Genomic DNA, 15,708 nt, shown 5'->3' on the forward strand with positions numbered 1-15,708 from the left:
TGCAAGTGGTATTAGTCTTAGCAATTGCCTAAAATAATTTTCTACTTTTGCCAGGAAGCCATGCACTTTTTCATTCTTGCTCAGTGTTTCATCTGTGTCAGGAACAGGGTTCTCCCTTCATTTCTCGTGTGCTCTCACACTGACTTGTATCCCTGCCTTTGCCATCAGCCTTGATCTTATGTGTTCACCTTGCTGCTGCCCTGGAGGGCCAGGGAACACACACAGGCTATTTCCTACCCCTAAGGAGTCTATCCACATCCTGATTCCTTACCACAGGCTTATATTATCTTATTGACAATGTCTGTGACCTTCTGCAGACAGAGTTGCTAATAGCTGCGTCTAGGCAGAGAGCAATTTTTCCTCATCATATGGATGTTTAACCTTTTCAGCTTTCTTCTTGCTGCAAATGAACACAAACTCAGCATCTCCCCAGAGGTTCTAACCACCAGCGGGTCTCCAAAGGGGCAATTAATCATCAGGAACAAAATAGACGCTGGTGAGGTGTTTTTTTCTTTGTGAAACACAACCAACAGTCTTTTTCTTCCATACTTCTATTATATTTTAAGTAAACGATTGAGACAGAGAGGTTTTTCAACCCTGTAAGCTGTGAAAGCAGAGAAACATTCTAAAAACACAGGCCTGCTCCAGCCTCAAGGGCTGTGCAGCACTTTTCCACAGCCACCTTCCCTTGGTCTTCTCGCTCAGTGAGGAGCAGCACAATGTGTCACTCACTCCCCAGAGCGTGTGGGAAAAGATAAGAATAAAAGGCATTATTTTTAAAAGAGATAAAATAAAAAGGCTCTCAGAACTCCATCGCAATTGTCCAGGGAAGCAGCACAGTCGCAGGTTGGGCCAGCCGCAGCCTCCAGTGTCACCTTGGAGGCCAGCTGGTAAACTCCAGGCCACCCAAACGCAGGGCCGAGACAGCCGGGTGTGTAAACAAGTAAAGCGAGATGGATAAAAAAGCCGTGCAGTGAGGCCGCCGCCCTGTATCACCTGAACTTGCTGCTTGAGCCCGGCAGCAGCGAAGCAAGAGAGGCACAACACCATCTCAGTCCTGCGTGAAAACGCCGGGTTTAGGATCGGATTGCTCGTAAAGGATTTTTCTCCTGTTTGCTACCTTGCGGTGAGTTTCTCTGATTGGCCAAGAGTAGTTATTTTTTATACACATACATATTTTTTTATATATATGCTACACAAAGATATAAATGCAAAAGGGCAACTGCAGTAATGTCTACCTGCCAGAAGACTGAAGCTGGATGTTGCTCAGAGGTGAGAGGCCGCTGCAGAAGGGTCAGTGGGGCTGGAAGCCAGATTTTCAAGGGGGTGTTTAGATGGTTGTCAAATGCTCCTGCAGTTTTCATGTTCTTAATAATCTAATGAAATTATAAAATGTAAACTAATTGTGTGCAATTGGTTTAGGCCACTTAATCTATTCTTAGATCCTGCGATCTTCTGCCCTGGAGTGGGTGGTGTGCCACTCATGTCTTTGGCCAGGACAGGGGATTTCAGGAGGCTGGGTAATCCAGAGGTAAGTATGGGACTGTGCCTGTCATACTGCAGTGTTTTTTAGGATTTTCATAGGAGGCTCTTGGGCTCAGATGGAGGATAACTTCTAAACAAATGTTGCAGAGCTTAGACTGAATTTGACTCTTTCCGGGTTTAATTCTCAGACGCTGAGGAATGTAAAGGGATCTGGTTGCTGAACAGCCTAAGATTCTTTTGGAAAAATCCAACCCAAAATGTAAGGTTTTGTATTTGTTAGGAATAAATGCAATCATTTCTGTTTGGCCTGCACAGCACAACATCGCCCATAGAAACAAACAATGCCGACAGCGTGGGGTGTTGTAATTGATCATAGCCTAGGCTGTTAAACAAAACAAAGCTGTAGCATTCAAAATTAAAGTAAATACTGCTGGTTAATTTCACTGAGGGAGGCATCTGATAATCTTGGATCAGATACACAAATTAAAACCATGTGGAATTATCATTACAACCTGTTCTTGTTTTATTAATGGTATTTATGTGTAACACATTTGCACACTATGAAGAGATATAACTAAGAGATATAACTAAAAATATAACTATTTGCTGTTATATTCAGCAAACCATGACTGCATCTATAATTGCTTCACATCCTCCAAAAAGGGGCAAGAGCAAAATGAAAGAGATCAAAGAGCATGTGCATTAGTGTGATTCCTCCCTCCTTGCATTGATTTGAAATCTCTTTTCTTACAATACAGCCTAGGAAAGGTTTGCCTCTGACTTAAACTTTCAGCTAACAAAAGAATGAAAGTGGTAGAAGTGTCACTACATGACTTGCATGTAGCAGGTTTTATATTTAGATGGTTTTTTGTATTTTCTGGATGTATAGAAAGGCTTCTCAAATGCTTACTGCCATGTGGCATGGGAAGCCAAGTCCTGTTTAAGAGACTTTAGTGTGATGTGAAAGTGCAATTACTTTAGAAACAGACTTTAATTACTGAGTTTCATCTAGAAATGTTGTGGGTGATTTTATGATGTTGTGGTATTATGGTGCATTATAGAGAATGCAGATTTGCAAAGAGCAGCAGAAATATTTATTATTAATGTTTTCAGCTATGACACTAGAGAGGAAAAAGGTGGGAATGTCTTTATCTATGGTATTAGTGAGATTACTGGAGTGCTCTAACCCACATCAGAAGGAGCACTGGGAAAAAAATTCAAAAGTTCAAGAGCAACAGCGGAACTACCTGACATCAGGAAATTAATTTTGCCCCAGGAGTCCTGGACTCTGCTTAATTACTAAGCCAAAGTGGGTTTAAAAGCGACCTTCAAGTACTTACACCTGGACATGTTTTTAATAGGTAGCTCTTTAATCTGGTAAAAGAGAGTAAAACAGCATCTAATGATGGGAGAAATTCAGACTAGAAACAACATACATTAAAAGAAAAATTTTTCAATACTGGAACAACTTAGCCTAGAGATGGGGAGTTCTGAGGTAGAAGTGCTTGTAGATGTAGAAGCAAACATTATTCTTACTGCAGAAACAACAGGGGATTGGCCAGTTTCAGTGGCTTTTATTGAGGTAGAGGAGATCATAATAGATATCAAATGAGATTATCCCTCCCCTGCCTCAATTCATGAGTCTTACTGCAATGATTATTTGAGGCATATTGCAGTATTCTGGAAATGACTTCACTGAACCTGAGGCAAGGAGATGCTGCACATTTTTCATGGTGTGGGTGTTTGTGTAGATTTCTGCAATGTGCAGTGGAGATGAATTATGTCCTTTGTAGTCCCAGAATTTATAGATCTCTACAAAGACATAACATGTAGTGTAGAGAGAAGCACACTGCGCAGTGATGTGCTTGCATCATGCAATCTGCATATTTATGTATAGTTGCTCTATATTATATATAAGCAATAGTACATTATTCTATAATGTCCATGTAGTTTGTACTGTGTTTATGTAACCTCACTGTATTTTATAGTCTTTCTAGCTAAACATTTCCCCTTAAGGACAGGTCATTGTTTGCAGAAAACATTTTTGGCTGCTGATCTCACACAGCTGTAAGATCTTCCTGGTCACTGGTTAATGAGTTCCCAGAAGAACTTTGCTTGCTCTGTCTGAAGCAAAGGCCAAAATGGACTATATTTTACCTCTCTAGACTGCTACAATAAGCTAATACTGAAACCATTTGGGGAGTAATAAACCATTTTATTTTTCTGTTTTTCTAAGCCCAGCTGGAGTCATCTGAAGCAGTTATAAAATTCAGCATATGTGGCATTACCAGTGGCCACAGCTCTGTAAACAGGAATGGTGTAGTTAAGATAAAACAGTTTAATTTCACGTTTCTTAAAATTTTGTCTGAACATTTCAATTCACACTTCTGCAGCGACAAAGGGATTGCAAGTGCCTTGCACTGCCAATGCCTCCCAGGGCTGCTCAGCTTCATCTCCTCATCCCAGTGCTGCCTCAGCAGAGCACTAGCTGCCCTCTGAGTCTAGAGCTCTACTGTAACTCCTGTGACTTTTGTGCTGTGATCCTAGGCACCAATCACTGTGGGAGAGGGAATGGCTATCTGCCAGCCCAGGCCTGCAGCTCTTGGTGCTGCTGTTGCAACACTGCAGATTCACAGGCTGGTTTTCCCTATTTTTATTCCACTGTTTTACTCTGAGGGAAGCTGGAAGGCCTATGTGTCTGTTGTCAGTGTGTGAAATCCTGGTGTGCTAAATACTGTGAAAGTTTAAGGTATTAATTTGTTCCACAGTTGAGTTAGAAAAGCAGCAGGTGTCATGGGTAGGTGACTGCTGTTGCTCAGACATGCAATGAGAGAAAATTTAGCCCTGGAGAATCGGGACCTCTGTGGAACAAAAGTGAATCAAAGGCAAAAGTCCTCACATAGGGTTATTTTTCTCTTCTTGTAGTCAAATGGTATGTCCAAACCTGGCCAGGTGGAGGAGGCTTGGCAAGTATGTTGCAGGTACAGAGGCAGCCACACTCTCCTGAGTGCATCCACATCTGTCACAGTATTTTCACACTGTAGGCAGAAAATTCTTCCACACAATTTCCTGTCTGCATCTGGATCAATCACAGGGTGGGTGGCTGAGCCCTCCATTCATGGTTGGTGGCCTATATTGGCAATTTTCCTTTCTAACAGAAGGATATAAGGAAAAGGAAATAGAGGGTCAAAATGAATCCTCATGGAAGAGTTGCCACTAGCAGCTTGCAAGTGAGGGATCTGGGAAGCTGCGTATGCTAAGGCAGATTTCAGCACTATGAATATGAATCCATGCCACATCAGTGCTTTTGTATTCCAGATGCCAGGAAGTGCAAGCCATGAGAAGGAGATGGCAATCCAAGCAAAGAAAGACTTGTTGAAAACCACTGACCCTGTTGAAAGACTTCGCCTGCAGTGTTTAATAAAGGGATCTGCAGGCATTAAAGGGCTTGCCAGGTGAGTATAAGAAGTCAAACTCATCATTCAGCCTAATAGTTTTAGTTGCAAGAGGCTCACAGGCTAAACAGGGACCAAAACTTGAGTTTCCTCATGCCAGTGCAAATGCCACAACCCACAGAGCCTGGCATTGGGGCTCATGTGTTTTGGGACACAGGACTGACCTGCTCACCTTTTGAAGGACTGAAGAAAGTGGTTTTCATGGGAAAGTGGTTCTGTGAGACCCAGAACAATTCCTGCTTGGAATAGGAAGGGAACATAAACCATGTATCTCTGGTGTTTTCTAAAATTTTCTTAAGTATTTCAGCATGGGGGATTTTATGCTGTCTTCCCTTGAGGGTGTGATTCCCTTGTGGTAATGGTATATTAACTAGTTTATGGAAGGCGCCTAAAATATTTTTGCAGGCATCCCATCCCTACGAAAGGCATCACACCCTGAGACCCCTCCCAGGCCCCATAAGCCACAAAGGGATCCAGATTGTGACCAACTGGAACTCCATCTAAATGTCTGACATAAAGAGGGCTATAATGAACAGGAACACCATGGCAGCCTTTCCCTCATTTAATTTCAGATATGTAATATTCAGGCATCCAATCTATGTAGGGAGTGTTGTTGGTTGGGGTTTTTATCCTCTTTTTTCCCCCCTCAGAGCAAGGAGGAAATGTTATGTCAGTAAGGTGACGCTGTACTCCAGCACTGTGCTAAACCACTCCAGCACTCTGCATGTTTTCCTATGCATTTTCCTTAAATTTCATGTTTTCCACAGAATGTTTCGGATTGTAGATGGTGACCACAGTGGAACTCTTGATTTTAATAAATTTCTCAGAGGGCTTCATGATTATGCACCTATGATCAGTCATGAAGAAGCGCAACAACTTTTCAAAATGTTTGACAAGGATGGGAGCGGAAGAATTAATTTTGATGAATTTCTTGTTACACTGAGAGTAAGTCTGGGAATTCATGTTGTTATTGCATTAAATGGATTAAAATATAGCAGAACACAATTAAAAAAAGTACAATTTGCAAATAAACTCTTGCCAAATCTCACTTCTTTTTTGGCAATTTTATGATGCCTCTCTTTATAACATGAACTAATTCAGGGGACACTTTCTCTAATCCACCACAGTGGATTGATTTCGTCTGAAGTTCCTTTTCTCTGCTGAAGCCTAAACAATTAAGATAAAAAGTATTAGTACTTAGAGTAATCAGTAATTTCTTGATGAAAATATTTTAAATGGACAGATTAGAAAAATGTTTTAGGTAACATTTTCTCTCTCATTGTCCATTTGCTGTTGTATTGGTAGACACTGAATGGTCTCAACCACATTGCACTTTTGATGATACATTTGCCCTTTCTAGCTCATGGACAGTGTAGACTATCACCAGTTTGTTACCCCATGTACCTTGCAAGTTTTACTGCCAGCAACAGCAAGTAATTGATTTTGGAACTGGGCAAGTAGTTGGCAAATACAAAATGATTCTGTTAATATTTCTTTACAGCCTCCCATGTCCAATGCAAGAAAAGAGATCATCATGGAGGTGTTTCGGAAGTTAGACAAGACTGGAGATGGTGTTGTAACCATTGAAGACTTACGAGGGGTGTATAATGTTAAATATCATCCCAAATACCAAAATGGGGACTGGACAGAAGATCAAGTTTTCAGAGCCTTTCTGGATAATTTTGATGCACCCTATGACAAAGATGGGAAGGTGGGTGAAGCACCTAATGTCAAGCCATGAAGTCACCATCTGACTCAGAATCTGACTTAAGTTATTAAATGTGGGAGTAATTGAAGTACTGAATATCTATTTGCATCATGCTTATAGAGAAAAGCAAAGTATATGCACAACCTATGCATAGCACTGCTGGTACAGCTTGCACATTATTAGGCAAAGGGGTTCTGCAGGAGGTACCAGGGTGGTTGTGAGATTTGCATTAAGGTTTGTAGCCTTAATAATCTAGTTTCACACATTACTCTAAGTATATCTTCAGACTACCCTACAAAATTGCTGATTTTCAAGATCCTTATAAATTGGAGGATTTTTCACTTCTTAGGAGAATAAATAGCAGGATTTGGTTCAAAAGCAGGTTCCCTAGTATGTTAAATACTTTACAGTTTGTTCTTCTTCAGTGTAATTACTAAGTCACTTGGAAATCAGTCCATAATAGAGACAGATTTATTTGCACAGAGTTCAAGGAGGATGGGGCTGGGGACACTGCCATCAGCTGTGTGCCCTGAGGAGCCACGAGCTGGGACAGAGCTGGGAGGCCTTCCTGCCCTCTGCTCAACTCTCTGGTGCAGGTGCAAAGCCTGGGCACCCTCTGTGATGGACTTCTTATGCATGTGCTTTGCAACCACCTCTGAGCCAAGCATGCTCTGTTTAACCTTGTTATGTGTCTACAAGCTTCTTTGGTCGGAACTTAAATCTGCCTGACCAGCTCAGAGCAATCCTGGGTCTCTGTGCTTCATGTGGTGATACTCTCAGTCTGAGCAATTCATAATAACAAACTGGGCTGTAAGTTTTTATCAGTGTTTTGTGGAAAGTCTTTAACACTTACTACTGTCCAGGCTGCACCTGGGTTTCCATGGCTGCATTGCACTGGTGACTCCTACCTGTCTAATGGCTGGCTGCTCCACTCAAATCCTTCACTTGCTTTGTTCCCAACACCCAGGCTCTTGGTTGTAGAGAGGTGATGGGTTTTATTTACCTTGGTATGACTTTGCACTTAGTAGAGATGAATTTCATCCCCTCTGCTGTATTGTCATCCTGAGAGGTACCAGTTCTGAGCCAGCCATCCCCTTCCATCTCCACAGCAGTGGTGACATCTAGCAAATGTCAAACAAAATGATCCTACTTTTTGTGCTGAGGTCATACATCAACACATTAAATGAGTTCCCAAAGTGAACCTTGATCAGTTTGGTGCCTGGTTGCTCTGAGCACTGAGCTCTTGTTCAGCAATCTTGATGTTAGCTCCCCTCATTGCTGTTTCTTCTGAGAACAGATTGTGACTTTCCTGAATCAGAAGACACTAATGATACTGAATACCTAAAATATTTTAGCAGAAATGCCTCAAGGTTGAGCATTTGCTAGAAAGGTCCTCTTCACTGTCATCTTTTTGGGTGCCTCTGAAATAGGCAGGTTCAGTGAGGCCTGTAATCAATTCATGATGTCTTTTTAATATTGTTTTGTATTTTTCTATGTGATGTTTATTCAAAGAATGATCTACACTGTTCAAGAGTTAAGGCATCACAAGAGACATGCACTCTTTCCATTGGCTAATATGATTTTTTTTTTTAATGGTCATTTTTAAACTTCAAAATACCTAAGAAAGCTATTCAAAACTCTTAGGTATTTGAAAGAATATTTCTTTCATTAACTGAGACTTGTTTAGAGCAATATTTTTTGTCCATGGATGGATATAAAGTTCCAAGCTATCTCTGAAATGCGTCAGAAACCCCATCCACTTTAATTAATAATAATGCAAAGAACCAGATTATAGCATTCCTGGGAAAAGTCCATTGTAACATTTGCCTTCTTAGGCAGCAGTGATTTTAACTTTGGTTTCTGGTAAGCTTAGTTAAACTTCACGTTTCATTTCTATCGAAGTGTTCTGGAGGACAAAAACTCTTGTTTCTAGCAAAGTGAAATTAAGCAAATTTTAAATGTCTTAATTCCTCCTGTTGGATTCCTTTTGTCTAGCAATAACATGAAATAGCATATGTTCAGTTTCATTAAGAGTTCTTCTCAATGTGTGGTTTTGACTTACAACATTAAAAAAAGCAAAGGTTCATTTTCCTATTTTTAATTTCTCTTACTAAGGTCACAACAGAAGAATTCATTAACTACTATGCCGGAGTCAGCGCTTCAATTGACACAGACATCTACTTTATCATCATGATGAGGAATGCTTGGAAACTCTGAACATAAGCAAGAATTTACTTTCACCTTTTGTAGGTTCCTGTGATTAAGTGTATGCACAACAACACCCTCCTGTTCCGTAACAACAGTTTCCAGTAACTGTGCCAATTACCTTCAGTCTGCAGAATTAATTCCCAGATGCTTCAGTAGGCTCAGCCTCAGGGGATCAGAGCATAATCAGAGAACAGATCTGGCATTCAGCCACCCCACACATCTGTCCTTTTTCTCTTTGTGTCCCTGGCATGTCTTTTCTGAGATGAGCTGCTCCTTTCTTTTCTGACATCTGCAGTAGGTCGCTGTGGCTCCTGAGCACACCCCTCTTGCAGTGTTGGGTACAGCTCTGTTTGGCAGAGAGTGCGAAAGAGAGAAAAAAATTACTCTGGAAGTGTGGTGGTCTTGGACAGGCAGCTAAAAATGGAAGGAGCTCTGTCCCAAGAGGGCTAAGTAGACCTGTCATTTGTAGCACTGCAGTATCTCTTGGCTTCTTGGGTCTCACTTGTGTGAAAAAAAAGGTCCACTCTCCTGTTGTTTAATAAAATACAATAGGGGACAGGTAAAAGCAAAAGCACTGAACAGCGCAGAACTGCTGATCTTGCTGCTGGGAACCTGTGAGTTCCCAGTACTGGGAGGCTGGAGGGATAATCCAAGAAGGGGAGACATGGATCAGGATAAATGCAAAATGCTCTTTAAAGCTCTGTGTTTTCCCCTGGCTCACAACTAAGTATATAGGCAACTTTCCTGTGAATGCCATGTTTCAAACCCCTGTGGAGCCTTTCATAGATTTTCACTCCCCTCTGCCTTCCTTGATTCCTGTATTTCTGTATGGTGAGATCATTTTACTTATATATTTCTTTAAAGGGGATACATGTGTTACAGTATTTTTTTCTCTCTGTTCCTGGAATGTTTGCTGGTCTGATAGCTGTTGCTTGTACACTGCTACACTGAAAGTTGCTTATTACTTATTTGTATTTGCAGTGTTTTATGACTAAGCTGTGACTTCAGGAAGCTTTCTGGGCTGTAAAGAACTTGTAACTTTCTCATGTTGTCATCTTCTGTTTCTGATGCTGAATAAAGACTGGGAACCTACCTTGCTGGTCACACCAATGACGCTGTCTCAGTTAATCTTTTGTCCTTTGTCTATATAGAAGACAGTGGGGAAAGGGTACCTAAAGGAAACTGTAAAAAAAAACCAAACAAAAAACCAAAAACCATTGTATGTGTGTGTGTGCTGTCTAATTTTTCCTGCTTTCATATCTTTTCCTTTTTTCTTCTCCTTCTGCTCCTCTCTCACCATCATGCTGCTCTCCCAGACTGAGAAGCTGCTGCTGTAGCAAAGAGTAAATGCACTGTGCATGGCAGCATTTGCTCCATTTCAGGCTGGCAGCCAGCTAAAACCAGTGCAGGGCTATAGATTGGACTTTCAAAAAAGCCTTTCAAATGAAGTCTCAGCTCTTGCCCTGAGTTGCTAATAGCTCAAACACTGAAGTCCTGAGTGCTTGCTGCGCTGATCCTCTGCAAACCCTCTTTTTCTTCTGCCCAGCCATGATGTCAGTATGAGCAATAGCTGCAATGCCTTAGTGAAGGCTGTGCAAACTCAATTATTTCCTTTGACCAGTAAGCCTCCAGAAATTTGCATGCTGGCTGACACTGGAAACTGGTGGATAAATTCTCTTTATGATTGCCAGAGGTCATAAGAGGAGCCTTTGCTTACTGCAATGCCACTGAAGTGCCAATGTATATGAAAAACAAACTTGTTATCAAATACAGGCTGTAGATGTTCTGGTAGCTTGAGTAGAATCCATTTACTTCTCTTTTATTAACTGATTTCACAACATGGTGTCATGCTATTTGTCTTCTTTTTCAAATAGAAAGTAAGTAATGCAGATGGACTGGAAATCACAAAATGAAAGAAACATTTCCTTTTCACTTGCTATCTCATGTCTTCACACCCTGTAGTGATCTGACAGGCTGATATTTGTTCAAGTGAAGTGGAAGTTTTAATCTGAATAACTGCAGCCAGTTTGTCTTTGTTATTAACAGCTTCCAATTTTATTTAATCCCAAAACAATATACATTTTCAGAAGGGAGGAGTGGTACTGAAAGCAACTGTGCTTTTTTAAAACCAGCAGAAGCTTTGTCACTGGCCTCTGGGACCCTTAGCTGAGCATGTGGCAGCTGGGGAAAGCCCTGTGCTTCAGGACAAGATTTCTGCACTGAGCTGGTCTAATGGGGTTTGTGTGGGACCTGAAGGATGTGGTCCAGGAGAGCTTAAATCCCCTCAGCCTGTGGGCTATCCCTGGTACTCTCAGAACAGTTCCCAGCTCAGGTCTGCCTGCATGTGGACCCCATTGCCCACTGGATAATTCTTCCTGGGAACAAGATTCACAACTGAGTCATTTCAACATTTGTACAGAATCACATTTCCAAGGGCTGGTTTCAGGTGCCCTCAAAGTCAGTAGCAAAGTTTCCCTTCACTTCTGTGGGAATAGAGCTGCACGTGGAACCACCTGAATAACAGCTGGTGACTGTAGGAAAGGTATAGTGCTTTCAGGGAAAAAAAAATCTGGGAAGCAGTAATATGATTTCTTCATGTGTAATCAGATGCTGTAGAACTTGAATTGGAATCTGTCCTGTAAGAAATGTGATTTGATTAATATGTGTGCAAATTAATGGAACAAACAGTCATTAACTGGTAGGTAAGAAAATCTCTTACTGGAACATGGGAACATACGGCTATAATGACACACTGGACATACACACTGGGACTCAGAGGAAGCACTTTTCAGGGGTTAAATGAAAATTAAAGGGATTTGAAGCAGACAAGAGGGATTATCAAGACTGACAACAAGTGCCAAGATCCTCCCTTTAGCTCTTCGCTGTCCCTCTCAGCAATCTGGGAGACCCAAAAATGAAGCTGAAAGGCCCCTGTTCAGCTGCAGCTGCTGTGTGCTGGTTACAGACACAGCAGATGCAAGAGATATGTGGTGATGCAGGCTGTCCTGCCAGCCTGTGGCTCCACAGCACACACAGCAGATTTTGGGAGATAGGTGGCAATGCACACCATTGTATCTGGTGCTAGCATCAATATTGGAGATGCTGGTTGGTGCTTCATGTTTGAAGCACTATTTCTTCTTTCTGATCGTGCAACAGATGCTAAACAGGATGGCACAAACCACAGGAACATCTGAATCTGCAGGGCTGGGGTGCAGTCCCAGAGGTGGAGGTTTTGCCTGCCTTGTGGCACAGTGTCTTGTCAGGAATAAGGTCTGCCCTCTCCAACAGCTAGCATCAAAGTTTGCTTTAAAAATGTTGTCAGAGCCCTGTGGAAAAGAGGGAAAAGGCTCCCTTAAAACTCTTCCAGAACTCTGCCCCCACTTCCTGCCTCTGCCTGAGCCATCCGAGACAGCATCTCTGTGACACCACCTCACTATTCAAAAAAAAGCACAAGGTACAGGGGCAAAGAGGTGTGGGACAGCCTTTTCTTCTGGTGTGCTCCTCTGGGAAAGGTGGCACTTCTGCAGCTTCCTTCACTGCATATTGATTTTGCCCTCTCTGTGCTCTTTGTGGCTTGATGTTTCTGTCTTGGAGAGGAAATTTTGGCTTCATGTGGTCCAGAAATGTTTTTTGTTTTATACTGTCTCCTGCGGCATAAAATTCTGATTCAAGCAACTGAGTTTAATGCAAACCCCACTCTCTGCTGTATATTCTTGAAACTAGACCACAAGACATATTCAGTGATCTGATTCATTCTGCCTCTCTCCTGACACAAAGCTGTCTTGGCACAGGCAGATGGCAGCAGCAGAAGTTTTGCAGATGAAACCACCTGTGCACATTGCTGTACAAAAGCCAACTTGCCTTTATGTAACTCCTTGCACACGGCGCTGCCTAATACCTCTGCAGCCACGTGGGCTTTGCCATACCAGAGCTGTAAACAGTTGCCAGAAGGAGCAAGACCAGTGAGTCTGTTGATTTTTGCCTTGCAGCTGCTATCCTGCAGACTGGGAACAGCAGGAGCAGCAGCGGCAGCAGCACACTGAGGTTTCCCCAGTAAAATAGGTAATGCCAAGTGCACCCTGGCACTGTCAGCAGCTGCCCACTGTCTATGTCTTTCCCTGTGATTACAGCCTGCCCTGTTTCTTTAGCTTTCCTCCCTTGCAGGGTGAGCACAAAGGAGGTTTCCCAGCAGGCTGTGCTTAGCACCAAGTCTTGGGGTGGCTGAAAGCAGCCTCTGTCTTTGCAGCAGCCCCCCATCCATGCTGGTGTGCCTCAGCTCACTCTGAAATCTCTGTGCTTTCAAACCAAGCTTGGTTTTGGCTCTAGCATCTCTTCCACCCTCGTGCCAGGAGGCAGGAATGCTTTGGGAAACAAGAGCTTCAGCTTGCTGGTTTGCATCCACCCCAGGTACAGCTCCCCATCTCCACCAAAACCTGGGCCCAGGATTCCCCGAGCTCACAGCACTGCTGCTGATCCCAACAGGAGCTGCAGCTGGAGACTGGAGACAGAATCCAGCCTTCATTTAACATCTTGGAAAGAAAGGAAGCACAGGGTTTTGTGGAAGTTAAATCAAGTCTGGTTTTCCTTGGAAAAGCAGAGATTGTGGTAAAATGTGAGAAGTATTTATTTTCCTGAGATAAATGTGTTCATTTTTTTTTTCATTGAAAATGTAGGGATTTTTTCCAAAAGCTGCAATATTTTATTTTTTTTACTTTCAAAATGTGAAGGTTGTTTTTTTAACTTTACATTTTCTGGAAAAACAATTGTCATATTGTGCTAGAGAAGCTCCAACTTTGCGGCACAGACTTATTCCTTTAGATATTTTTATCAATGCATTTCTGCTTTGTGTCTCTTTTTTTGTTGTTGTTGCTTGACAAATCTTTTGGGCTTTTTGCATTCATTTGGTGATGGACCTGATGTTGGACTAACCTAATTTTTCCGTGACATGTAAGTTATGCAGTCAATATTTAACAATAACCGTAATAACTTTTCTTATATTACTTTGTTGAGCACATAGCAGCAGCTCTATTGCCCAATGAAAAAATCTCAATTCATTGACCTTGGTGTCATTCAAGCAAATTCTGTGTTAGAGCTTGCTGCAGCAATACATCCTAATATCAGATTAGGAGAGTCTGATGTAAAAATCAGACCTCCGTGGAAGATGCAAAAGAGTTATTTGCAAAATAGAGTCTGTTGAGCCACAGTCTATAGCCATCGCCCTGGTAAACACTGTTTTTCTCATTCTTAGTTTGAAAAGGTGAATTTTCTGAGCTACTACTATGGAGTTAGTGCTTCTGTTGACATTGATGCCTACTTCATTTTAATGACGAAAAAATCCTTGAAACTCTGACTTTTGCTTTCATTTGCCCAAAACGCCTTTGGTGCCACAGACTATAAATAAGTGAAACACTCCTTTGTTTGTTGTGGGCTTGATTTTTCCGCCAGCTCCCATCTAAGCAACGCTTTTGGAGCTGCACGATAGGATGGCACCAGCAAGTGTCCAAGTGCTGGGCGCTGGCTTGTGGCTTCGTATTTCAGCAGGTGGCGCTTGGAAGCCAAGGAAAAGCCATCCTGACTGAAACCTGGAGCTGCCGCGTGAGCAAGGGATGAGATAGCCGGTATAATTTAGCAATTGTGTTTTCTGGCATCATCAGTTGTTTTCTTGTGTGTCAGTACATTAGATTTGTTTTGCCAATGCTCTGTGACACACAGGAGTGCTAATTTGGGTGGCTTCATGATTGCAGTAATAAGGAGGTGTTTGACTCTAAAATAATTTTTCACAGAAGTGGTAAGTCTTCTTTATGTCACATTTTAGCTGTTTTTAAATGATAGCTCCACGAAACCCCATAACCACAGAGATAACTAGCTTGATTCAAAAGTGTATTGACTAAAATCCGACTGCTGCTCCCCCCAGGCTGCAGCACTGCAGTATTTCTGTGCAAATACAGGCCTTCAAATCAATAAACACTATTGCTAAGAAGCCGAGAGGGGTCTGTACTCCTGCCCTGCAGAAATACCCTGCCAGCATCACCAGGTCCCTTGCTGCCAGAAGAGATGGTTTCATCTTCTACCTGCCAAAAACTGCCCCGGATTCAGCCATGTGTCACTGCAGCAGTGGTGGCCAAGCCACCCTTTCACCGTTTATTTCATAGCCAAGACTTCACTGCACATCACATTTACATAGCCATCCCTCCACCCTGGCAGGAGCAGTCCTCCTGCCTCCCCGCACTGGTCTTGTGCTGCCCCGCTGACATACACAGCATTTGGGTGTGGTTTTGCAGCCTGTCCGATGAATGTGCACAAGAGCAGGAGACGTGGTAAACAAGCTGACGCTTTAAGCAGGGGATGACTATCGCCTTGAGATATAATTAGCACTTTGCAGCATCATTAGAATTAGATTGTGACTTGTCATAACTGACAAAAGTCCATGTTTATTTGTGTATAGCCAGGAGATGTTTGCATAGTGCAGATAAGCTGCACGTAGATAAGGGACAAGAGAAGATGGGAGAGCATCGTGTGGTACCACAACTGCAGGAGAGGGGCTGGAGCCTGATGGGCACAGGGCAAAAAGCAGCAGGCAGCTCCAGGCACTGTGTCATAAAGCAGCTGCAGAGAAACCAGTGCCACCAAGCTGGGTTTGGCTGTGCACATGAGTAACAGCACTGGAGGCAGAAGGGGGGAGAAGAAAAGTTGTGCTGAACTAAAGGAAGTGCATGGAGTGTGTGAAAGCTGAGCAATACTCCTGTGTGGATACTGAGGCAGTGGGAATTTGTGAACAGCTGTGTCTTGTAGAATAAGAAAACTACTTGACAGGTTGTCCAGACATAGCCATGGCTTATTTTCATGTATGGA

The 15,708-nt window shown here is 42.5% G+C and overlaps 1 protein-coding gene across 1 annotated transcript; it reads left to right on the plus strand.

Annotated features, from left to right (window-relative positions):
- The first annotated feature begins 1,635 nt into the window (after positions 1-1,635).
- On the plus strand, positions 1,636-9,966 carry CAPSL (calcyphosine like). Its single transcript, XM_085042403.1, has 5 exons — positions 1,636-1,744; positions 4,804-4,940; positions 5,708-5,885; positions 6,442-6,651; positions 8,764-9,966. Exons 2-5 carry the CDS (start codon positions 4,804-4,806, stop codon positions 8,863-8,865), a joined length of 627 nt encoding a protein of 208 aa, XP_084898529.1. The 5' UTR covers positions 1,636-1,744; the 3' UTR covers positions 8,866-9,966.
- The last annotated feature ends 5,742 nt before the right edge of the window (positions 9,967-15,708 follow it).

Source organism: Lichenostomus cassidix, chromosome Z (genome assembly GCF_008360975.1).
Source record: "Lichenostomus cassidix isolate B80296 chromosome Z, HeHo_3.0, whole genome shotgun sequence".
NCBI classification, from domain to species: domain Eukaryota; kingdom Metazoa; phylum Chordata; class Aves; order Passeriformes; family Meliphagidae; genus Lichenostomus; species Lichenostomus cassidix.

Coding starts and splice junctions, on each gene's coding strand:
- CAPSL (XM_085042403.1), top strand. CDS start 4,804: ATGCCAGGAAGTGCAAGCCATGAGAAGGAGATGGCAATCCAAGCAAAG. Junction 5,886..6,441: donor AATTTCTTGTTACACTGAGA/GTAAGTCTGGGA, acceptor ATTTCTTTACAG/CCTCCCATGTCCAATGCAAG. Junction 6,652..8,763: donor CCTATGACAAAGATGGGAAG/GTGGGTGAAGCA, acceptor TCTCTTACTAAG/GTCACAACAGAAGAATTCAT.